Source organism: Ilyonectria robusta (assembly GCF_021365365.1).
Source record: "Ilyonectria robusta strain PMI_751 chromosome Unknown BGZ61scaffold_32, whole genome shotgun sequence".
Lineage (NCBI taxonomy): Eukaryota > Fungi > Ascomycota > Sordariomycetes > Hypocreales > Nectriaceae > Ilyonectria > Ilyonectria robusta.
The window spans coordinates 65,327-88,062 of NW_025764466.1; the positions used below are offsets into that span (position 1 = coordinate 65,327).

General features: G+C 50.1%; 8 protein-coding genes across 8 annotated transcripts; 6 read left to right on the forward strand and 2 right to left on the reverse strand.

The window, feature by feature from the left end:
* Window positions 1-123: 123 nt before the first annotated feature.
* BGZ61DRAFT_499106 (NmrA-like family protein) lies at window positions 124-1,076 on the forward strand (the record flags this gene model as incomplete). The annotated part of the gene is made up of 2 exons (XM_046251363.1): window positions 124-156; window positions 210-1,076. 2 exons carry the CDS (start codon window positions 124-126, stop codon window positions 1,074-1,076), a joined length of 900 nt encoding a protein of 299 aa, XP_046096850.1.
* A 1,207-nt stretch (window positions 1,077-2,283) lies between these two features.
* On the forward strand, window positions 2,284-3,809 carry BGZ61DRAFT_401934 (2-nitropropane dioxygenase). The gene is made up of 3 exons (XM_046243070.1): window positions 2,284-2,457; window positions 2,515-2,776; window positions 2,941-3,809. Exons 1-3 carry the CDS (start codon window positions 2,445-2,447, stop codon window positions 3,737-3,739), a joined length of 1,074 nt encoding a protein of 357 aa, XP_046096851.1. The 5' UTR covers window positions 2,284-2,444; the 3' UTR covers window positions 3,740-3,809.
* Window positions 3,810-4,830: 1,021 nt separating this feature from the next.
* BGZ61DRAFT_367541 (Alpha/Beta hydrolase protein) lies at window positions 4,831-5,863 on the forward strand (the record flags this gene model as incomplete). The annotated part of the gene is made up of 3 exons (XM_046241796.1): window positions 4,831-5,283; window positions 5,356-5,727; window positions 5,783-5,863. 3 exons carry the CDS (start codon window positions 4,831-4,833, stop codon window positions 5,861-5,863), a joined length of 906 nt encoding a protein of 301 aa, XP_046096852.1.
* Window positions 5,864-6,534: 671 nt separating this feature from the next.
* BGZ61DRAFT_522849 (uncharacterized protein) lies at window positions 6,535-11,889 on the reverse strand (the record flags this gene model as incomplete). Its single annotated transcript, XM_046252561.1, has 6 exons — window positions 6,535-10,312; window positions 10,363-10,923; window positions 10,992-11,016; window positions 11,073-11,243; window positions 11,297-11,415; window positions 11,486-11,889. 6 exons carry the CDS (start codon window positions 11,887-11,889, stop codon window positions 6,835-6,837), a joined length of 4,758 nt encoding a protein of 1,585 aa, XP_046096853.1. The 3' UTR covers window positions 6,535-6,834.
* Window positions 11,890-14,812: 2,923 nt separating this feature from the next.
* BGZ61DRAFT_462571 (uncharacterized protein) lies at window positions 14,813-16,990 on the forward strand. Its single transcript, XM_046247318.1, has one exon. It carries the CDS (start codon window positions 14,879-14,881, stop codon window positions 16,697-16,699), a length of 1,821 nt encoding a protein of 606 aa, XP_046096854.1. The 5' UTR covers window positions 14,813-14,878; the 3' UTR covers window positions 16,700-16,990.
* Window positions 16,991-17,545: 555 nt separating this feature from the next.
* On the reverse strand, window positions 17,546-18,599 carry BGZ61DRAFT_562008 (putative short-chain dehydrogenase; the record flags this gene model as incomplete). The annotated part of the gene is made up of 3 exons (XM_046255833.1): window positions 17,546-17,745; window positions 17,811-18,033; window positions 18,090-18,599. 3 exons carry the CDS (start codon window positions 18,597-18,599, stop codon window positions 17,546-17,548), a joined length of 933 nt encoding a protein of 310 aa, XP_046096855.1.
* A 419-nt stretch (window positions 18,600-19,018) lies between these two features.
* Window positions 19,019-20,392, forward strand: BGZ61DRAFT_539059 (uncharacterized protein; the record flags this gene model as incomplete). The annotated part of the gene is made up of 1 exon (XM_046254732.1): window positions 19,019-20,392. One exon carries the CDS (start codon window positions 19,019-19,021, stop codon window positions 20,390-20,392), a length of 1,374 nt encoding a protein of 457 aa, XP_046096856.1.
* Window positions 20,393-20,826: 434 nt separating this feature from the next.
* On the forward strand, window positions 20,827-22,004 carry BGZ61DRAFT_367364 (uncharacterized protein; the record flags this gene model as incomplete). The annotated part of the gene is made up of 4 exons (XM_046241779.1): window positions 20,827-20,900; window positions 20,950-21,179; window positions 21,241-21,313; window positions 21,365-22,004. 4 exons carry the CDS (start codon window positions 20,827-20,829, stop codon window positions 22,002-22,004), a joined length of 1,017 nt encoding a protein of 338 aa, XP_046096857.1.
* Between the last annotated feature and the right edge of the window lie 732 nt (window positions 22,005-22,736).

Sequence of the window (22,736 nt, forward strand, 5' to 3'; positions counted from 1 at the left end):
AATAGAACATAATCCCTTCACGAAACTCGATCCAGTCTGCTTCCAACACACTTTCATACATCCCAATTTCCGCCTATTCTTACAGCCATTTGCCCTCATTCCAACCAACTTTCCGCCATGACCATGGGTATCATTAAGAACGTTGCCATCATCGGCGTGAGCACCAACCCTCTATTACTAGCGACTATTGCTGACTTGAACCCTGATAGAAAGGCAACGCCGGCTCCGCCGTCCTCTCCGAGCTGCTAAAGGGCGGCTTCGGTGTCACAATCCTCAGCCGCTCTAACCTGGAGGCACCTCCCGGTGCCAAGGTCGTCCAGGTTGACTACTCTTCCATTGAGAGCGTTTCTTCGGCATTGAGAGGACACGATGCCGTCGTCAGCACTGTGGGGGCTGCCGGCATCGTTGGCCAAAAGACTGTTATCGACGCCGCCATCCTGGCCGGTGTCAAGCGCTTCATCCCCAGCGATTACGGGTCCGTGAGCGCAGACCCCAAGGCAAGAAACGTGACTGTGTTCCAGCCGTTCGTCGATATTCAAGATTACCTCAAGGAAAAGGCTGCAGCTGGGGAAATCGAGTACACCATCCTGTCCACCGGCCCTTTTCTGGACTTCATCTTTGGTAGCCCAGTATTCGTCGACTTCCACAACCACTCTGTGGAGTTCTACGGTGATGGAAAACTTCGGCTCAGTTCGACCAGCATTAGGGGTATTGGGAAAGCCATCGCCGGTACTCTACGCAACGCGACTGAGACGAAGAACCGTGTTCTTCACATTCAAGAGACCATTATCAGCCAAGTTAAGGTGCTCGAGATGGCAAAGAAGGCCTTACCTGAAGGAACTGGATGGAAGGAGACATTCGTTGATCCAGAGGAGACCCTAAGAGCGGCTTCTGCCAAGTTTTCTGAGAGCCCAACAGATGTTTTGGCGCTGTATGCGCTGATCAAGGCCGTCATGCTCAGCGGCAAGTATGATACCCAGTATCATGAGTTGGACAACGGGATCGTCGGTCTTGCGCAATTTTCGGACGAGGACTTGGAGAAATTTATTCTCCCTATTCTGACCAAATCACACTAGTTGTAGTCAGAAGCACCTATCGTCTCGTCCGTCTCTTATCGAACGATACGATTAAGGCATGTCTGGTACAACAACAGTACTTCGATTCTGTTAGGTAGTAGGTGGCAATTCACGAGGCGGTAGCTGCCTCATCACATGGTATCACACCCAACGTTTTCCATTGCCTCGCTCTCCCCAATGTGTCCTCTGTCGAAATCTTGACGCTGAGAATGTCTCGATGCCCTTCCCCGTAGTTTATAGTTCTGTTAAGTGTATGATTATAATAGTCGTGGTTAATATCGTACTACCTGACACTGGTCGCGGGGCACGAGGTTTGGTGACCGAAGTTGTCGGCTACATCCGTGGGTGTGGCACCCTGATTCATAGATCTGAAATTCAAGTGCCCCCTCTAGCTGATTCCTAGAAGATTGGATTTCTTCTTTCGTGTCAAGGGTCAAAGCTTGGAGGTTCGAGGCTCTTTCAATATCTCAGAATTGTTGTGATTAGACTCGAATGCTATGGAGCCAGCCGTTGCCTTGGGAATACCGTGTAGCATTCGGAGAGGACAGGGATGTATTATTACCAAGGACGTTTGGCCTTATTCCACATTCACGAACTCTTCACCTCGATTTTTGGCTTTGTTGGCGTGGTTAACGTTCGCCTGGCCTTGAAACAGCCTTGGTGGGTAAACTCATGACAGGGTCGCGCTTGGATGTCTCCATATCGCAGATTGCCTGCCAATGTCGGCGACTCAACCAACCAGCCAGTTTTTGTCTGCCGTTCGAATCTAGGGTAATATCATCAAATTTTCCTCATTGGTGAATGGGGACTTGGGCAGATTGGTAAACAGGGCTCCATGCAGCGCGCTGTGATCGGTATACACTGAAAAGATATCTGCTGCATCAGCAGCGTCAGGGATCTCAGATCGGCTCAGACAAACATTGGGCCCGTCTCTGGCGCGCTGTTCCTCCAAAGGGGTTTGGAACGGACTGTTCTGAACGGGAGGCAGAGTCGTCTCGGAATACCAATGCAGAAGTGAGCTGATTTGTCTTTGAGCCTCGGCATGCCGTACTGGCAATGGCACTTTATCGGCCCATACGACCCCGCACAGTATCCCAAACCTCGGCTTCATCAAGATTTACTGGTGCAATCATCTCAAAAGAAATTACATAAGCCATCCAACGGAAGTGCCTGCCAATCGTTATTTCTAGCTTTCTTCAGGCATCTGACCATGTCTTTTTCTGCTGACTGACTGGAAGAACACGCGTTGACCCTTAACCTGCCCTATATTCAGTTTGCTTTCGATCCAGTAATCATTTGTTACTGCCTGGCACACTCCTTGGACTCAATTTGAATTTGGTAACATTCAGGCAAAACCGATTTTGCACCATGGCGTCTCCACGTATGACCACACTGCGAGAAGAAATATGACAAGGTACTAACCATGTTGACGTGGCAGAGAGAATCCAGACCCCGATCACCGACTTGTTCGGCATCAATCATCCTGTAATGCTCGCGGGAATGAATGCTGTCGCAGGCCCCAAACTTGTCGCAGCAGTAACAAACGCCGGTGGCCTTGGCGTCATGGGAGGCATGGCATATAGCCCAGCCATGCTTCGGGAGCACATTGCTGAGCTCAAGAGATACCTCATCCACAAAGATGCGCCTTTCGGAATCGATCTACTGCTCCCTCAGGTTGGCGGCAGCGCCCGAAAGACAAAGTGTGTGCCTCCATTATTACTTCTTCCAGTATTCTCTGATCCAAACATGAAGTGTCTACTTCTTGAAAAATCATAACCCAAGCATCTTCATCTGCGGCTAGTGGCTACAATACGCTTGTAATATCGATTTATTCAATACCTGCTAACACTCATCCAATTCTCAGTTATGACTACACAAAAGGCAAGCTTGACGAGCTTGTGGATGTAATCATCGAGTCTGGCGCCAAGCTCTTTGTCTCAGCTGTGGGCGTACCCCCGAAGGCGATTGTCGAAAGACTCCACGCGCATGGAGTGGTTTATATGAACATGGTTGGCCACGTCAAGCACGTCCGCAAATGTCTCGACCTTGGCGTTGATATCATCTGTGCCCAGGGCGGAGAAGGAGGGGGACATACGGGCGACATCCCAACCACCGTCCTCATCCCTGCCGTCGTTGATATCTGCAAAAACTACAAATCTCCACTCACGGGTCAGACTGTGCAGGTTGTAGCAGCCGGGGGCATACATAATGGCCAATTACTTGCTGCGGCCTTGATGATGGGAGCAAGCGCAGTATGGGTTGGCACACGCTTCGTGCTTACGGATGAGGCGGGTGCACTTGAAGCACATAAGAAAGCTCTCCGGACAGCCGGACATGATGACAACGTTCGCACCATAATCTACACTGGGCGTCCTATGCGTGTACGGAAGAACGGGTACATTCAAAACTGGGAGACAACTCGGCAAGAGGAGATGAAAGGGCTGCTTGCAAAGGGTATTATCCCTTGGGAGTATGACCTGGACAGAGAAGAGAATGATTCAATTGATGACTGGGAGGGCCTCTTGAAGTATCGAAGATATCTTATGGGCAATTGTGCTGCTCTGGTTAATGAGCAAAAGCCAGCTAAGGAGGTCGTGGATGAATTTGTCAACGATGCGGTCACCTGGATAGAGAAAGGGAACCGGTTGATTACCAAATTATAGTTGAAACAGTTTTAACTTTTGTGTACAGATGGTGTATGTAACGTACTCTGTTCAAGCTCATTATTCATGGAAAGTACTCCTGCAGGCCTTGTGCCGCGCACGTAGCGCTCAGAGTCATTATGCTTGACCTTGTGATAAAAGGCCTAAAACATAAGAAGACGTGCATGGGTCGAAATGGAGTCGACGGTCTGTTCGTCTGTGGCTGGTTCAATACTAATGGCGATTGCACTGCAGAATAATCACTTTGCACACAAGGTGATGCCGCTTTACAGGTGCTGTCGTAGCTTCAATTATAGTTGTTTGATTCATTATTCATGTAACTTTCATACGCATGAGTCAGCTTCTAAGTATATAATTTATCTATCGAAAATAAAAACGCTAAGGCATCAGACGATTCAAAGGGCACCCTCGTTTCTTCTATCCCTGGCCCATCACTGCGCTAGCTTTTTTGAAACCATTAGATCTGATGACATCGGACGCATCCTGAGTCCATAAATTACTGCCTTGGGACTTCCGGCTCAACACAACATCGGATGACAGATACAAAGTTGAAAATGGCATGCCGATTGACAATATTTAATTAACCAACCCCCAAACGGATGGGCGGAAGTCGATTCCGTATTTTAAAGCTTTTGAGTTTACCCAAGTATATGATACTATTCAATACCTCTCTAATAGTCCGATGATCTTTCATTAGCCTAGCAAACTTCCGCTGTAATTCTTTCATTGTAGGGATCATGGGCGACTCTCGCGGGCCGCAGCGCCGGACTCATTCGAGTACGACTCTAACGTGCAGGCGGGGTAGTCACCGGGATGACGGCTTTTCGAGCCGGAGCCAAAGTTCTTGTCTTAATAGGAATTCGGAGGCCGAAAGCCGAGAAATCGGGAGCCGGGCCCGATTCCTACGATGCAACAAGGCCATTGGAAACGGAGGGTTTTGATCCGCCTCACCCATTGAAGCCACAGCACTTGATTCCGAGATCATTCGTGTACAGTCTTTCCACTTTTTCTGCTTTAAAGTATCAGCTAGTCCACGCATTCCTCTCAATGTGTTTGTACTCCATCAGAAACATCACCTTTGCCATCTCATAATGAAGGTACTAAGTCTTCTCAGTTTCTGGGCCGTAGCTCTCTTGAGCGTTGCCCTCGGCGCTGAGGTCGTGCCTCGCTCCACCTTCACCGAGGTGACAAGCTACGGCTCCAACCCAACGGGCACCCGCATGTTCCTTTACGTACCCAAAACCTTGGCTGCCAAACCCGCCATCGTTGTCGGAATCCATTGGTGCAGCGGCAGCGCCCAGGCGTATTATTCGGGCTCCCAGTGGGCGCGGTATGCGGAGACGTATGGCTACATTGTCATCTATCCTCAGACCCCTTATACGAACGACAATTGCTGGGATGTGGCGTCTAAGATGACTCTAACCCACGGAGGCGGCGGCGCGAGCAACTCTATCGCGAACATGGTTGAGTTCATTCTCGAGCAGTATAGCGCGGACAGCAGCAAGGTGTTCGTGACAGGCATTTCATCGGGTGCCATGATGACGGTGCGTAGGTCACCTAAGACCACTCTTTTCCATCCAGAGTCGCAGAAGCCAATTGAGCTGACTTTGAGGTAGAATGTCATGGCCGCCACGTATCCCAACTTATTCGCCGCTGGAATCGTCTACGCGGGCGTCCCTGCAGGTTGCTTCATGAGCGCCGACAACATCCCCGACTTTTGGAACTCTACGTGTTCGACAGGCCAGTCTATCTGGACACAGCAGCAGTGGACCAACGTCGTGCACAACATGTACCCGGGCTACACAGGTTCAAGACCCAAGATGCAAGTTTACCACGGAACGGACGACCAGATCCTCAATGTGCAGAATTACTACGAGACCATTAAGCAATGGACCGGTGTCTTTGGTTATTCTACCACTCCCATCTCAACTGAGGTCAACGTTCCACGGAGCCCATACACCAAGTTCACATTTGGAGACAAACTGCAGGTGAGATTGAACCCAGGGCTTAAGTTGAAGGAGCCTAGTAACAAATTGTGTCCAGACATTCCTGGGTAGCGGCATCAGCCATTCTATTGATGTATTCCCCGACGGAGACCTGGCCTGGTTTGGCATTACGGTATGAAGACAAGCGACATAATTTTCCCATGTGTGGATAGCTCTGACGATCGATGTAGTCCTCAGTGACGCCGACGGCGACAACAACAACTGCAACTGCCGCACCAACAAGCACATCGGGATCTGGTACGGTGCCTCATTGGGGCCAATGCGGCGGAAGTGGCTGGACCGGTGGTACCACGGTATGTTTTGAGGAGGAGAATGTCGACTGATTTCAATACTAATAAATTTCTACAGTGTGTGAGCCCGTACACATGCGTCAAGAGCAATGAATGTAAGTAATTCCGGCATGATCTTCTCACAGGCGCCTGCTAATAAATGCACCAGGGTATTCCCAGTGTCTGTAGGTGGCAGCAATAGTGATTACACCCAATGGGTAGAACCTCTCAGGTGGATGTCCTTATTTGCAGGAGGTCGGAGACTCCATAGATCGACCGAGCTAAGGGCCTTTGATTTGCACGTATGGTGCCATCAGGAGACTACTATTCGGCTGTGTTCTTCTACTTTGAAAGAATGTTTTTATATCTTTTGTAGCCTGAAAAGCATTACTGCTTCACGTCCAATTACGAAATCCGTAAAGCAGTACTTCTTGTAAAGTTGGGCAAGATCGTCTTGCATACCACTGTGAAATCAACTAAAAAGCCTCCAAAGCATACGCCATCCTTTCCCAGATTGTGTCATATTTGATACATTAGTGTCTGAACCCAGACAAGCTTTTTATTTGGTATCCTATCTCACTAGACCTGTCGGCTTCTACCAGAGCGTAGCCAGCATTGCTTGACCTGAGGTCTGAATCCCCCTCACCATACACTAGTCACGTAGGACCATCTTCACATGAGTCATTTCGAAAGGCCTTAGCCATTACCCATCAGCACTATATCTTTCCATTAAGATGTGTGAAAAACAATGAGCCAATATAGCACAGGCCAAATATAGGCTAGAAATGCACTCTGGTGCCCAGTTTACTCACTTCCCTGATCAACGCATTCCACTGTGGCGAGTCTGCAGGTCAGTCAATTTCTCAACCCAGAGACCACAGTGCTCCGATCGAGCTCTATTAATTGCCACTTGTATATCGGAACCTGCCCGGGCTAGAGCTTCAGCTTTTGCCCAGTGACCCAACCGAATAGCAAGCATCAGGGCAGAGTCGCCCCTCATATCCTTGGCATCAAGTAGTGCTCTGCCCCCCGTTGAACCCATCGTCTCCACCTGTTCTGGATTCTTGCATCGAACCGCTTGGTGCAGCTTCGTATCACCATAGGCATCTCGCATAATGCCTTCTATTTGAGCTGGCTCCCACAAAGAGGCCGCTTTTTGAAGCAGGATACTCTCGGTGTTGTGTTGCCGGTCATTCCTCGCCATGAACAGCGCCTTCATTTGGCCCCGCAGGTCGTTTGGGTACATCTCAATGACGCGCCGAACGATCTCCTCGTTTCCACTCTTAGCTGCCGTCATAATGTCTCCCTCCTGATATATGGCGCCGTATTCAGAGAGGATGGGTATGATGTTGTGCAGTTTACCATTCATCGCGATGCCAAGCAGCGATTCACCACTCTCTGCCACTTGGGCATTAGGTTGCGCCCCGCGCTCGAGGAGTATCCTGACGACGCCCTCATTTTCCTGCCGTACGGCGACGTGCAACGGCGTTTCACCAGTTGAACTCAAACACGATACATCGTCCATTGCTTCAATCAGTTGTAGGACACCGTGGTCAAACCCATTCCGGATGGCATTGCAGAGAGCGTTAGTGAAGACTGACAATCTCATACTCTGGTGTGCGGGGTCATAAATATCCTCTGCGATAGTTGCCGCCATCTGATCAGCCTCGATCAGAGCTGTCAAAATCTCAATGTTGCGAAGGTCTGTAGCTGCAATCATGGCCGGCTTTCTAACCCCAGAAGAAGCAAAAATGCGAACCAGTTCATCCGGCATTGTCTGGATGATGGCATTGAGAAGGAGTCGCAGATTCTCGGTGTGGGCGAAAGCAATCGCGACACTCACGGCCGTGTCTCCTCTTGGATCAGCCTGCGCTGGACTGGCATTGTTTTCCAGTGCCCATTTCAGCAGGGTACTGTTGATCTCAGTGGCTGCTTTCTGGCAGATGGTTCGACCTGTTAGGTCGACGCCGTTGATGTCGACTCCAGCGTTCAAGAGCATGGCGGCTGTCTTCAGAACCTTTTTCTCTGTGTCGTCGCCCTCATACCGCACGTTCTCAATGATGTCATGGAGAGCGTTAGGAACTGCCTGAGAATACAACATGCCGTTCGTGATAAAAACTTGAGCCACATCCCAGTTGTTGCTCTGAATCGCCTCACGTAGCGATGTGCAGCCGGCAGAAGATTCGTGGGACTTTTGTGCTCCCCCTTCAATGAGCCGAGTCGCGAAACGAGAGCCATGGTCTGAAAATAAGCACCGCGCAACCACATGAAGAATATCCTCTGGGAGTGTCTCCCTCGCTGGCGGCCAACAGTCGAGCAAGAAGTTGGCAACTTGGATGTCTATCGCCTTGCTTGTGATGATCTGCGGCAAGACACTTTGATGGATGAACTGGACGTCAAGCTTTTGACGCATCGCCGTGATAACTTTCTCGTCTTTCTCCGCTGCAATCTCCGGAAGGACTGCCACGATACTGGAGAGTGTTGAAACTGAAAGCAGCATCGCAAAGAGAGCCGCGTTGGGGAGAGATTTGGCCATTTTGAGGCATGAGCCGTCATTCTCTAACAGCCCAATGATACCTCGGCCATGTTCCTCAGCGTGTTTCAAGAGCAATTCAACTCCCGGTATGAAGTTATTCGAAACAGCAACCAGAAGTGGAGAGCCTACTGTTGAGGACTGACTGAAACTTGTAGGTGGTAAGGGAGGAACGTTTTGAGTCGAGGATGAGCTTCCACCACCAGCGCCACTAGGTGCATCATCTCGGCTCGCCCTTCCATACTTTGCAGCCATCAGATCTCGTTCTTGTTGGGAGAGATCACTTGGAAATCCAGTACCGCTGGCTCCAACTCCCACATGTGACGGTACGTGTCTCTGATTCTTAGAAGTCAGAATCTGATTGGCGCAGTCGAGGTGTTTGTGTCGCATGGCAGCGTGCAAAGGTGTCCAGCCATTCTTGTCTTCTATTCCGATACAAGCACCCTTCGCCAGCAACGTCTTGGCCACATCTGCGAATCCTCGGTCAATGGCGTAAAGCAATGGTGTCCAACCGCTTTGATCCACTGCGTTTATATGGTCAATGTGGAACTCTAGAAGAGCCGAAGTCCACGCTGTGCTCCCGGTTTGAGCTGCGACGTGGAGAAGTTCACGTCCGTCCCGCATGGCAAGTTTGGGATCCGCCATTTCCGATAGCATCGCAGCAGGGTCCTCCCAAGTGTTCTCAATGGCAATGAAAATCGGGGTTCGTCCATCGATATCCGGTGAATTGACATTGGCACCTACTGTGATCAACTGCATGGCGACTACCTCGTCTCCAGACTCCAAAGCGATGTGAAGAGGAGTCTGGGCCTTCTCATCGGTCGAGCGAATGTAACTTGGAATCAAGAAAGTCTCAATCACTTCTTCTTGCCCATTTTCAATGGCAGTGTGTAATGGTGTCTTATATCCCCAGGTGGTGTGTGAAGGCTGCCACTGCGCGTTACCCAAGGAAGGGTCAGTCATGAGAAATTGCGCAAGGCGTGGAAGCCCGTGTAGAGCAGCTGCATGGAGCGGCGTCATCTCTCGAGGATATTTGTGTTGCCCGTGGATGTATCGCGATATTTTGACCCAGAAGTTGAAGTAGTCCTCGCTCGGTTGGAAGAATGGGAGCAAGACGGTCTTCCATACGTCATCCAGAGGCTCCCCTGCTATTCTCGAAACGTAAATCGGCCAGTTATTAGTCGCATGCTCCAAGAACGGCGTGGTCGCAAATATCTCAGGGTTGACATAAGTGTCGTCGTCCGCAAGGGCCTCTTCTACCTCTGCTGGTAAGCCGGTAGTGCAGACATCCTTCATACTCAAGTACCGAGCACAGGCCATGAGAAGTTCAATATTGCCCTGTGCTTCCTCTATATGTATCTCATTCGGGCGGTTCCCCTCGAGGTAAGCAGACTTGAGAAACGTGTAGACAGAGTAGTGAGCCAACTCTATCTTGCCAGTTGCCTGAGACTGGCGAACCAAGCTTCCACACAGATCGAAAACATCTGTCTCTCGGGCCAGTGTGTTTTGCTTCACATCAGCAAGGGATCGAGTATCAGCGGTGATTGCGATACCATCGATCAACTCAGCCAGGTCAAGGGGGTTGTTAGACATCATGACGAATTGTAAAATCCTCTTTGCAATGACTCTGTCCTCTTCCGGGAGCTTGAGGAAGGTTTGTTCAAATGTTCGCTCAAGATTTCGTGGCAGTGCCTTCAACACTGCCGGGGTGACGCGGGTTCGAATGCTGGAAAGGTAATCCACTTGGCAGACGACCCAAAGAAACCTTGGGATAGAATATCAGCAGCTGGATAAAAGATGCGAGGAAATACATACATGCCATCGGCACGGGCGACAAGTTCCTGCACAATCTCGTCCACTTGCGTTCCGCGGAATCGGCGTTTGGTGAATTGCGCTCGAACGAACCGTTCTATATCCGGGGTGATATCATCAGGTGTGACTGTGATGGTGCAATAGAACGAGAAGGCATTTTCCAGGTCCATTTCTGCACGGCTCGCGACGAGAACCTTGAAGTCGCCGTCTATCTCGGAAAGATTCTCCAGAAAGTCTAGGATGCTCCAACGATCCGGCATCTCGTCCAAGCCATCGATGACGAGGAAAATGCGGCTGAAGTATTGGGATATATCCATGAAGATGGCTTGCAATTCCTCAAAGCTTGGATGTGTCGATCGTCTCTGATGTTTCTCGTATAATTCGGTCACAACTTTCATGACGACGGCTTGGTCGGAAGATTGTCTGAGCAGCTGGCCGATGAATGATCCTACTACTTGGCTTGGCGAAAGGGTTGACGAATGGGAAAAACGGCAGTAATGAAACGCAAGTGCACTTCCGTCCAAACCGACATGCGTTTCTTGGATTGCTGCAACGATTTTCGATCTGTCGGTAACATCAGCTCCTACCCTGCCAACACACCTGATTAGAAACTGTTGAAGAACCTTACTCACACAATAACGGATTTGCCTGAACCTTCTGCATGAAATGGTATCAGCATGGAATTTCTTTTTAAAATCGGTTTAATAACTCACGAATTCCATTGAGCCAGAAAAACGAAGAGCCTTGAGAAGAAAGCCAAGACCCAAACTCGTCCCGGTTGAGGATCCATTCGCATGAAGTCGAGTCTCTTCGTTCGCATAGATCGGAATGTTCTTCTTCTGTTACCAAACCGAGCCACTGTATGACTTTTTCGCGGTGTTTCACTGCGAATATAATGTTAGGGTGCCAGCTATGAGGGTGAAGCTCTGCCGCCTACCTTGTTCCTCATCTACTAGCTTTTCAACGGCCTTCTCGACCCTTTCCTGACTTTGGTTGAGAGTTTTTAAATTGTCGACAATCTCTGTCATTCTGACGTGAATTGTTTCGGTTTGAGAGCTGACCATCTGTCAAAATCTACTTTCCACATGTGACGTCAGATTGCCGCGGCGGTACAGGGTATTCTCACCTGCTGTCCAAATGGAAGCACAAAATAAAGAACAGCTTGTACTGCTCAATCCGTTTGAATAGCTTTTCGAGCCTCTCTTCTCTTCCGTCGCTTGTCACTAATAGCACGAGGCGGTTTGCAGTGGACAGCTTTTCGAGCAATGCAGCAATCTCATCCAGTGTGTTTCTGCTCTCTGCCAGCATTTTGCCCATAGATTCTGGGTCCACGAGTATTGACGGCTTCGACTCTAGGTGTGCTTTGACCGCTAAAAGAATTCCGGAGAAGCCCGCTGTCTCGTTGAGTAGAGCTGCAAGGTCATCGACATTTTTGCTCATCTTCGACTTGAGCTTGTAGCCAGTCGAGACGACAGAAGCGGCGAGACTCAGCAGGCCAGCAATGCTGGCGGCCAGTGAGAGAGGATCCATGAGGCCCTCACTCGTACGCGATGTCCATTGAATTTCGGGGTCTGTCGCTGAAAAAGTTGTTTTCTTGAGGACGAAATGGGCGTCTTGACGTGGTTTTGATAAGAGAGCGGAGAATGCCTTGATTGAGGCAGTGCATTCAGCCCATCTTCAGGGCTGAGTTGTGGCGTAGCACTCAGCATTCAGCTACACCAAGCGACTGATGTTTTAGCCGCATACTTAATAGTTAGCTTCGCCAACTGGATAAATCCCTTGCACACTTATTGGTTCGCATGCAGCGCTCTAACTGTGACTGATCCGATGGATAGCCCAGCTCCGGGGTTACTTGAGCGCGACGGGAACATTTAGAGTCGGTCTACTATTTCGTATCCTTGATAGCTACAATCACTTGCATCTGGGGAACTGCGGCTGGGCGGGTGGCTTGCTACTGCACGTTGTTATTGGCGAGGGCTGAATTTGCGAGATTAAGGCGGGAGCCATCTCCGTGAGCCGCGCCGGATAGTGTCAGGTGCTGTGATTCAATTACGGTGGAGAATGAAAACGCCTAAGTTATAGTGGCACTTTAGGCAAGACGAACGCTGCATCCGAGCATCTCTGAACCCCGGATTCGGCAGGATCAGCTCTACCGGCCTAGGCCTATATTGGTAATCTCCTCAAGATAGCCCGGATTGCCGACAAGAAGATTGATAAATGGCGGCTGCTTTTCGATTGTCTTCGGTCTTTCACTCCTCCCGGCCACATTCATTGGACTTTCCCACTCTGCAGCTCTGAATGCGACAGTGAGGCGTAGACTGTACGCTGGTTTGCCTGTGGCGAAACCATGCTTCAGCCAATTCAGCCCCCAATGGAATCCCCCAACCAGGTAGCCTGTGCCCAAGCATCTGTCTAGGCGAACCGGGCAACTTCCTGGGGGAAAAAAACAGCTCGAGGGTGCTCTCTTGACGTCCTGGATCCTTCGGTGTTCACTTTGAATCGCACGAATAGGTGTTTCAGTAGCTCTGTCGATCGGCATCTTCGTACGGGGTTCTGAAAGCCGAAAATCCCGATTCTTCTCAAGCTGTCAAAATCTTGCTTCTGATACATATCAATGCGACACAGAAATGATCGGGTGTGGCATCTACCCAACACGGAGCATGTCTTGTCAATGGGCTAAATTGTCTGCCAGATGCGAATCCTATCTCGAACGGCTGGCTAACAAAGCATGGAGGTGGCATTGCTTACAAGTTTGGTCCCAAATGTCGGATGGAGTCCCTGATCTCTGTCATAGCTTGTTGAAGAATTAAATTGCGTCTGGGCATTTCCCTTGCCAGGCAATCCTGGTTTCGGCAATAACCCGATGTTTGTCTTGGAAGGTATCCCGCGAAAGTCATCCGCGTATAGGTGCTTTCCGTTGTGAAAAAAGCAGACAAGCTCTATAATATGCGATGAACATGCAATTGTCAACGTAGCTAATGTAATATATCAGATGAAGAAGACAACTAGATCACAATTAAAGGCAGGCGCTGTAATGGCATCAAGGCTAAAAAAATACTACAGCCGTCAACCATCATCCATCGCCTACCCTACATCTCCTCACCGCACCTCACCTCACCCGCCATGGCCCAAAAAAAAACACAATCTCCAGACCTCCGTTGCCCGCAGCCACTTGTTCCAACATGCCCCGCTTGTACGGATCCGGCATTCTATCACATTGTCCCCCAGCTGATGGCTTCATGCAGGGGTAGATAACAACCCAACATGCCTCCATCATCACCATCCCCATCCCCCAGGCTCTCGCCAGAGGGTGGCTCAGCTCGTCTCGGAATGGCTTCCTCCCGCGTCGCGCCTTCAGATACACCGTTCGTCCATCCTCGACCAAACCACGGGTCACCATGTTGCCGGCCCCTGCCAAGCCGCATTTCCTTGCGGCATTGACTCGATTCTGACCCGCACGTGTTTCAATCTCGCCCCCATTCAGCTCACGGGGGTTTTGATGCTACCCTGGCTGTCCAAGCGCAGCGAGATGCTGTGTCAGAATTCCCACAATCCCAGTCGAGGGGCGTCATTCTCATGGGCTGGCTAACCTTATCGCCAAGCTTATCCTTAATTGTGAGACTGTTCCCCGTGTTGTAGCCCCTGGTCTGACATGGGGTTTAGGCACTGCTCTTGGTTTGATCGACCTGCCAAGGTCAGAGCTTCGCTTCCGCTCCCGCAGAAATATGCCTGAGCTTCATCCGAATGTGCCTTTATTGACCCGACTTGCGAGGCTGCGCTGCCTTATCGCGGCATTCTGTCTTCTGAGTGTCGGCCGTTGCCGAGCCGATGTTCCAGACGAGCTGACAGCGTCGCATTCGCTATGGCCCAATCCACACCAATCCACTGTCGTGAGAAAGACGGACACTAACCACGCTAACAATCGTTAGGTGAATCAGGCTTGTAATATGTTACTGCGTCAGGTATCGCTCCTCCTGCGACCGCCTCCCAGCCACGCTACCCATCGCCGACTCATCCGAGGGCTGAATATCCCAACGCCTCCTCTCGCTGTCAGACTGTTCCAGAGATCCCTTGTTTGCCTGAAGGTGATGGCGGTGCCTGTTTCAAATATTGGACGACAGATCGGCAATCACAATGCCGTCTGAATATTGGCGTCGTCCATCCGCCACTCATTGCTCAAAACTCCAGCTGTTGGCAATGGCCTTGCTCCAGCTTCTCTCCTCTCCCCAAGTCCTTCTTTTCTTGATACCCAAGTGCTAAATCGATCCTTTCTGGTCCTAGTACCCTTTCCTCCCTTTTGCTTCTCAGTGCGATCTGGTATCACTACTTTTTATTTTTGTATATTCTTTCACAATACCTTTTGCTACTCGCTTTCTTTTCACAGGAGCTAGTCTCACTGTACCGTCGCGCCTCTTCCTTCCTTACTTCAACAAGTCCCTTATTCAACGAGTCCCACCGTCATCCTGTCAATCATTCGCTCCGATCTATTCGACTCCCTCGATCCGCCACCCACCTCACAATGTTGCTCTCAAACATCGCAGCAATAGTCGCTTTTGCTGGTTCAGTTACCGCATCTCCATCGCGTCTTGGAAGACGCAACGAAGAGCCGGAACCAGCAGAGAAGATCGTCACAGTCCATGTCACAGCTCCGCCAGAGACGGTCCACGTCACGGTTCCCCCAGAGACTGTTCACGTCACGGCTCCCATAGAGACAGTCCACGTTACGGTTCCACCAGAGACAGTCCATGTGACGGCTCCGCCAGAGACAGTCCACGTCACAGTGGTCGAAACCAAGCACGTCACTGTTACCTCCGTCGTCGAAAAACCCGTCGAACACCTAGTCACCCTCATCCACACATCAGTGGTCGAAAAGCCCGTCGAACACCAAGTTACTGTCATCGAGACTTCGGTGGTCCATCAACAAGTCGAGGTCAAGGTCCCCGTCACTGTCGTCGAAACTTCTGTGGTCCATAAAGAAGTCGAGGTGAAAATTCCGGTTACTGTCGTTGAAACCTCAGTGGTCGAAAAGCCCCTCGAGAAGCTCGTCACTGTCATTCACACTTCGGTGGTTGAAAAGCCTGTCGAGCAACTGGTCACTGTCATTCACACTTCAGTGGTTGAAAAGCCCGTCGAGAAGCCAATCACCGTCATTGAAACTTCTGTGGTACACAAAGAAGTCGAGGTGAAAATCCCCGTCACCGTCGTTCAAACTTCAGTCGTCGAAAAACCAGTCGAAAAGCTAGTCACCGTCGTCAAGACTGTGGTAGTTGAGAAGGCTGTGGAAAAGCCCACCACCCTTATCGAGACCTCGGTCGTGCACAAAACAGTCGAGGTCAAGATACCCGTCACTGTCGTTGCAACCTCCGTCGTTGAGAAGCCAGTCGAAAAGATAGTGACCGTCATCCACACCTCGGTCCTGGAGAAGCCGGTTGAGAAGGTTGTGGAGAAACCTGTCACCGTCATTCACACTTCGGTCGTTGAGAAGCCGGTTGAGAAGATTGTAACGGTGATCCACACCTCGGTGCTTGAGAAGCCAGTCGAAAAGATTGTCGAGCATCCAGTCACTGTCATCCACACCTCCGTGGTTGAGAAGCCAGTTGAAAAGATTGTGACGGTGATTCATACTTCTGTCGTTGAGAAGCCAGTTGAAAAAGTCGTGGAGCATCCAGTCACTGTTATTCACACTTCACTTGTTGAGAAGCCGGTCGAGAAGATTGTGGAGCACCCAGTTACTGTTATCCACACTTCAGTGGTTGAGAAGCCCGTCGAGAAGATTGTGGAGCATCCTGTCACCGTCATCCACACCTCCGTGGTCGAGAAACCTGTTGAAAAGATCGTGGAACACCCCGTCACTGTCATTCACACTTCTGTGGTCGAGAAACCGGTTGAAAAGGTCGTCACAGTAATTCACACCGTTCCTGGTGAAGCTGTTCAAGAAACCGTCCATGTTACCGCCATCCACACGGTGACTGTGACCGCCGAAGCGGGAAACATGGCTCACGAGGTGGCTACGGACACAGCCGCAGAGACGCCACATGTGACAGAGACACCAACTTTGAGCGAGCCACTGCATTCAATGAATGCGACGACTTCGGAGGCTGCAGAGGAGACCAAGGCAGCCGAGCATGAGAAGATGTTGGAAGATAAAAAGATGAAACATGAGAAAATGCTAGAAGAGAAAAAGATGAGACATCAGAAGATGGTGGAAGAGAAGAAGATGAAGCATGAGAAGATGGTGGAAGAGAAGAAGATGAAGCATGAGAAGATGGTAGAAGAGAAGAAGATGAATCATGAGAAGGCAAGATCCCTCCCACGACGGGCGATCTATCGCAAATGGTAGAGAGGCTGAACATCACGCAACCGGGACGAGATCTTGTAGACTGGCTTCTGCACTAGTCTTCTTGGCCATCTTGAGAAGGATCTACTGGGCACTGAAATGGTGAGCGAAGAGTGAAGCCGCAGGCCGCTTCAAACTCTGCAGTTAATGATACCTGGATATTAAATGGATAATAGAATGTCGATTGACGGCCGGATTCAAGGAAAGGAAAGGAAGGGAACAACCTATAGTTTATCTTATTCACCCTTTGTTAGCTGTGAGCTTTCTTTCGCTTCAATGATATGAAGATATGAACTTAAAGAGTTTTGTTGCATCCGGTGATCTCATGACAATATTTGATCGAGAGTAGATTAGCAGCACTATGTCTTACGAGGAGCTAGATAAGCGTCATAACAGTGTCTATCCCGACGTACGGGGACGCAGGGAGGCCGAGTCTTGATAGGAGTGGATTATGACGTTGACAGCATGCGTGGATTCATTCCAGCTCAGTTAAGGACTAGTCTAGCTCTCAATGGGGCTGTGCTGAGCTCTACAGGCTGTAAATGTTATTAATTCTCTACTAGCGTTAACGAAATTGGTCACCATTAGTCAACAATAGCAGTGTATTAGCTGAGGTGTTCTCAATGTATTAGACGGCAAGTTGCGACTGTGCCGGGACTGGCTCAAGGGCGGACAAGATAGAACAACCAATCAATGAGGGCCGAGGCCACTCAGGAATCTCAAATCAACATTTACGCAGAACGGCTGTACTGGATAACTAGACTAGAGTGGATGCGGATAGAGATTGAACGATATTTAGCTATCTGCCAGATTACCACTGGAATGCTGAGGAAGTCTGATGCAATTGACTCATGCAGTCTTGCCAGCCTTCTCCCATTCCTGAATCCCGTTAACTCCAACCTTGAGGAACTCATCATCCTCGTCAATTCGTTTCCGCAGCGGCCCTCCCCGGAGCTCATCCACATCCCACTTTGCCCACACGAAGCGGCCATGCAGGAAGCGTGCCTCGGGAGAGGCCGCCCAAACAGCAAACTGCCCGGGTAAATTCTCTATACCGTCGTTAGTAAGTCTTGTATCCGGCACATTAGTAAGAAATCCCGGCATGTCGACATACCATCGTCCCATTGCGCCTCCTCCTTTTTGAAGCCAGATTGTTCCGCCAACTCCGTGAAGATGCCGCCTGGATGGAAACTGATGATCTGAAGCTCATCAGGGTTCACATCCTTAGCCACTTGCTGCATCAGCATAGTTCCGGCGCTTTTGGAGGCACTGTAGTTGGGGTATGCGCCGGTCATTTTGTTCTCATGTATGGCAATCGAAGTTAGATTGATCAGCACCTATCAATCAATAGTTGTCAGCTGGTCCTGTTCCTTGCACGTTGGCTTAGGCTTACTTTCGGGCGGCCTTCGGCGCCTGGCTGTTTGACCAATCGTTGAACAAAATCGAGATTCGATCGGACATGGAGGAGATAATCACTCCAGGCAGTGTCCCGAGTGAGGTCGAGAATTGGCCCTACCGTGACCTTTGCGGCGTTGAGTACCACAACGTCAATCAAAGTTCCGTCTTTCGCAAGTTTTTTCCACAACTGATCAACAGATGCGAGGTCGGCTATATCACATGGATATCCGATAACTTTGGACGAAGGAAACTCAGAGGCAAGTCGAGATGCAGCAGATGCAACCACGTTTTCCCGGCGGGCGACGATGACGATTTTCTCTGCACCAGCCTGAGCAAAGGCACGCGCAGTGGCCCATCCAATTCCAGTGTGACCGCCTGTGATGAGTACTGTCTTCCCCTTCTGGGATAGCTCGGCGCGAGAGGGCGAGATGGCTGGGTATGGGGTGGTGTGAACAGTCTTCGTGAAGTTGAAGCCAAACGGCAAACTGTTCTCAGAGCCGGCCATGGTGAATGATTGATTAATGATATGAGATAAAAAAGTTGTGATGGATGGATATGATAGTGGTAGAGTTAGATAGTCGAAAACAGAACGTGGGCGGAAGGCTCTCTTTATAATGTGTGGTTACGGTAGATGCCAGCTTTCCTTTCAGTGTCATTAATAAATCAACAATGAATATTTCCACGGCCGTGTTCTCGACGGTGAAACTCCAGAATGATTCCATCACCTTCGAATACGTTACCTTCCATCCCCTACCGGGAGCCTGTGGCCACTAAACGTCTTCTCCGCGAAACCTCCGCCGCATCTCCGCCAGTGAAGCCCAACTAAACCCGATTCAGCCCGCGCAGTCTCAGGACGCCGAGAACTCTCCTCCCTTTCCATCACCGAATCCACAATCAGAGCCTCCAAAATAGTCACTCGCTAGCATGGCCCGCCGCTCGAAGCAAAAGGCCTGTTTTGGCTGCGTCGGGACCAAGCGGCGCTGCGACAAGATCATCCCCTCGTGCTCGCGCTGTCTTGACCGCAGCATCGATTGCGTATATCCGGCCGGGCCGCCACGACGACAGCGTCTCGCGCTTGGTGGAGCTGGAATCACGGCTGCTCCTGAAATCAGACTGAGCGGGATCTGGTCGCCTTCGGGTCTTGATATTGGAGACCCAAGCGAAGCGGATATCATGTATCAAGACCTGTTGCGGGAAATGGATGACACCAGCCATAGCACCCTCGTTGACTCGGTATCGTCGACTGACCTTGTTGGCACACTCTCAGAGCCTCCGTTTATTTCGTCAGTCGTGCCATTTTGCGGAGCTGGAGCCATGTCCGTCCCAAACCACCTTGCGGCTTCATCGGGTCTTGGTTGGTTTCTCCAACCCTCTACCTGGGCTGTGATCAATCACTACCAACCCCCTGCCTCGTTCCCGCCGGGGATCGTCTTCTCACACTTCATCCAAGGGTTGCAATCTTGGCTCTCCTGCTTCCTCCGCGCGGGCCACAACGCCTTCATCCACCGCCACCTCTACACCAAGTCCGGCATACCGCAATGTATGCGTGATGCCTTCTCCGCCATTGCGGTGTCGCAGCATGTCACTCCGGGGAATGAGCACATCGTCGATGACGTCTCGTCTGCTCATATCTCCAACTTGCTTGCGTCCCAGCCCGAAGAGACACCGCTCTCCGTTTCTCCCCTCTCGACAGTGGCACACTTGGCTCGCACGCAAGCCTTACTTATTCATCTCCTTTTGGCTCTCTTCTCTCCGTCGATACCGCGTCGAGCCAACGCAGAGAAACTCATCCAAACTCTCCTCGAGTGGAAAACCCAGCTTTGGGAGTCCGCAATTCGAGACGCTACTGCTGCGCAAATGTGCGCAAATGAGGTTCTATTAGCTGATGACAATGGTGACTTATCCTCGGATTCAGTATCCGCTTTGCACAAATCATTTATCCTCTCCGAGTCTGTTCGGCGCACCTGGCTACTCTGTAGTATTTCCCTTGGCGTGTACCACGGTCTTAAGGGTGACTGGTCCTACAGTTGTGCGGGAGATATCTGCATCACCGCCCGCGCCGAACTATGGAATGCGACTTCGCCGGCACGCTGGGAGATTGCGGCTCGCAGCCAGGACCCCTTGTTTATTTACAGTCTTCATGGTCGGTCGCTGGTGGAGCGTGGCGTGTGTGCCTTAGAAGTCGACGAGTTTGCACGCCATATTTTTACTGTTATGTGGGGGCTAGACCAGGTTGAAGATTGGGTTGTGCGGACAGAGGATGCCGTTGGGCATGTTAATACCAGAGATTGCTATTAGAGGAAGCGCGCGGCGGTTCAGTCCGGAATCTGCATTACACTGAAACAAAGAGTGCATGGTGCCGAATCATAGCCACCAGAGCCTCATTCAAAGGTGACTGCTGCACTATGAGCCGTTCATCTCCGCTAATTGCCCGCAAGCGTTCCGCAAGCGTGGTGTAAACTCCGCCGCCAGTGCGCCGTGAACTCCGCACCAATCATGCGCAACGAATCATCCCGATGAATTGGATACGAGCATGGAGCAAAGCTTAGAGGAGAATAAATGGCGTTTGTATATGTAAAGCTATATATACCATTCAATATGAACATGAGCGCTAGTTCTGCCAATCCATACTCAAGAAGGATTTTCTCCTTTCATCTACCGTTTACACTTCCTACAACTCAGTATTATTCGGCAACCAGCGCAATACATATTCATACAATTCATTCAGACTCATGGAGAAACAGTTCAATGGGGTGGCGGACATGCCAGATCTTCATGGCAAAGTCGTCGTGGTGACTGGTGGGAGGTAAGTCCATCGATTAAAAGCTTTGAGAGCAACCCCATTGACTTTCCAGCTCCGGAATCGGCTTCGTACTCGTCAAGCGCCTTGTGCAGAAAGGTGCAAAGGTGTACTTTACTACACGGACTGAGGCCAAAGCCGAAGCGACCAAGGAGGCCCTGGTCCATGACCCGAGTATTAAGCCGGACAATATTTCTTGGCTAGTGATGGACTTCATGGATCCAGCAACTGTCTGTCATGCCATCGATGTATTGAAGACAAAAGAAAGAAAAGTAGACATCTTGAGTATGTTCTAATACGCTGGATAATCCGAGTCTTGATGCTTGCTAACTTATTGACTTTCTAGTTAATAACGCCGCCGTCTCGGTAGGTTCCACTGAGTTGGTGGCTGGCGGGTATGAACAACATATGGTTGGCAAGTAAGTACATCTTGAAAGGGCGGCTTGGGTACATATTGCTTACAAAATCAGTCATATGGGACCCTTTCTTCTTGTCAACCGCATCCTGCCACTTCTCAAGAACGCCACAAAGGACAAAGAAGCCGACGTCAGGATCATTAGCTTCAGCTCCACCGCCCCGATCTCCATGCTACCGAGAAACTTCAACTTTCAGTTCTCACACAAATCTGGTCTTACTGAACCCGTCACTCAATGGCCTTGGGCGTGGCGGTATGTTGGTAGATTCATGTTCGGCTTCGATATGATCCGCTACGCCGTTTCCAAAGCCGCCGTCGTTCTATTTATCAAGGAGCTACAACGTCGCCTGGATGAACAAGGCGTTCCCATTTTGTGTATGGCTGTCCATCCTGGCGAGGTCGCCACCGAAACCCTGCTGGAGATCAACAGTCCCCCCCTCAGGGCCATTGCCCGTATGTCCTTCCTCACGGCCGAGCAAGGTGCTTTGCCTCCCCTCTTCGCGGCCACAGCTAGTGAAGTCCGAAAAAACGCAGCAAAATACAAAGGACAGTTTATCATGCCTATTGGGAAAATTGGAACCCCCAACCCAGTTGCCAATGACGACCGACAAGTTAAAGGACTGTGGGATGTTACAACTATTGAGGTTAATAAGCAACTCGCTGCTCTGGTGCTTCCTGGACTACAAGCTTGGTAATTCGATTTTAGTTTTCTGGACTTGGTATTCTATAGGCATTGTACTTTTATTAGTCTTTAACTCTACCACACACAAAGTCTTAGGCTTCTGAGGCTGCTAGATATTTCCTCTGGCATCTATAAGAGTATTGCAATGCAATCCAAAATACTGTTCTTGATTTGTTAACACATATTAAGGCTCACGGTTACTCCATAGATTAGTATGGTGCAAGGGGGATACTCGAGATATGTATTATGGTGGGACTGGGCATTGCACTGAGTAATGTAGGTTAGGGTCTGACAATGGTTATCAGGTGCAATAGGCTGATTAGCGAAGTGTGTTAATAGCTAGGGAGAATGTCTAATTCTTTTCACGGTGAGCACTGTACATTATAGATAGCTGCTCCTTCCATTTAAAGTAGGTTGAAGACAATAGTATTCGAAAGTTATCGATCCAATCTGTATCGGCTTGTAGAATGCTCAGGTGGGGGATTGGGAATGGATGATAAACTAGTTGTAATGAATAAATGCGTCCTGTTCACACTTGTCCGCCAATCTTAGCTAGAGAAATCTCCATGCCATAACTCAAGGACGTGTGCTTCTTTCTCAAACATCTCTTTGATGGAACTTGACAGGCTATATACGATGCAAGTTAATCGAATTCATACATGCCAGCATTGACGTGAATACTGAGGCATCCGGGGGCCTAAACCTCTACTTTAGCCCGAGTCACTCAGGCGGGTGGATCCTGTCT

Bases quoted from the DNA above. Each gene is read 5' to 3' on its own strand.
- BGZ61DRAFT_401934 (XM_046243070.1), top strand. The intron at 2,777-2,940 runs GTGTGTGCCTCC...TCCAATTCTCAG, and splicing joins GGCAGCGCCCGAAAGACAAA to TTATGACTACACAAAAGGCA.
- BGZ61DRAFT_462571 (XM_046247318.1), top strand. From the start codon at position 14,879: ATGTTGCTCTCAAACATCGCAGCAATAGTCGCTTTTGCTGGTTCAGTT.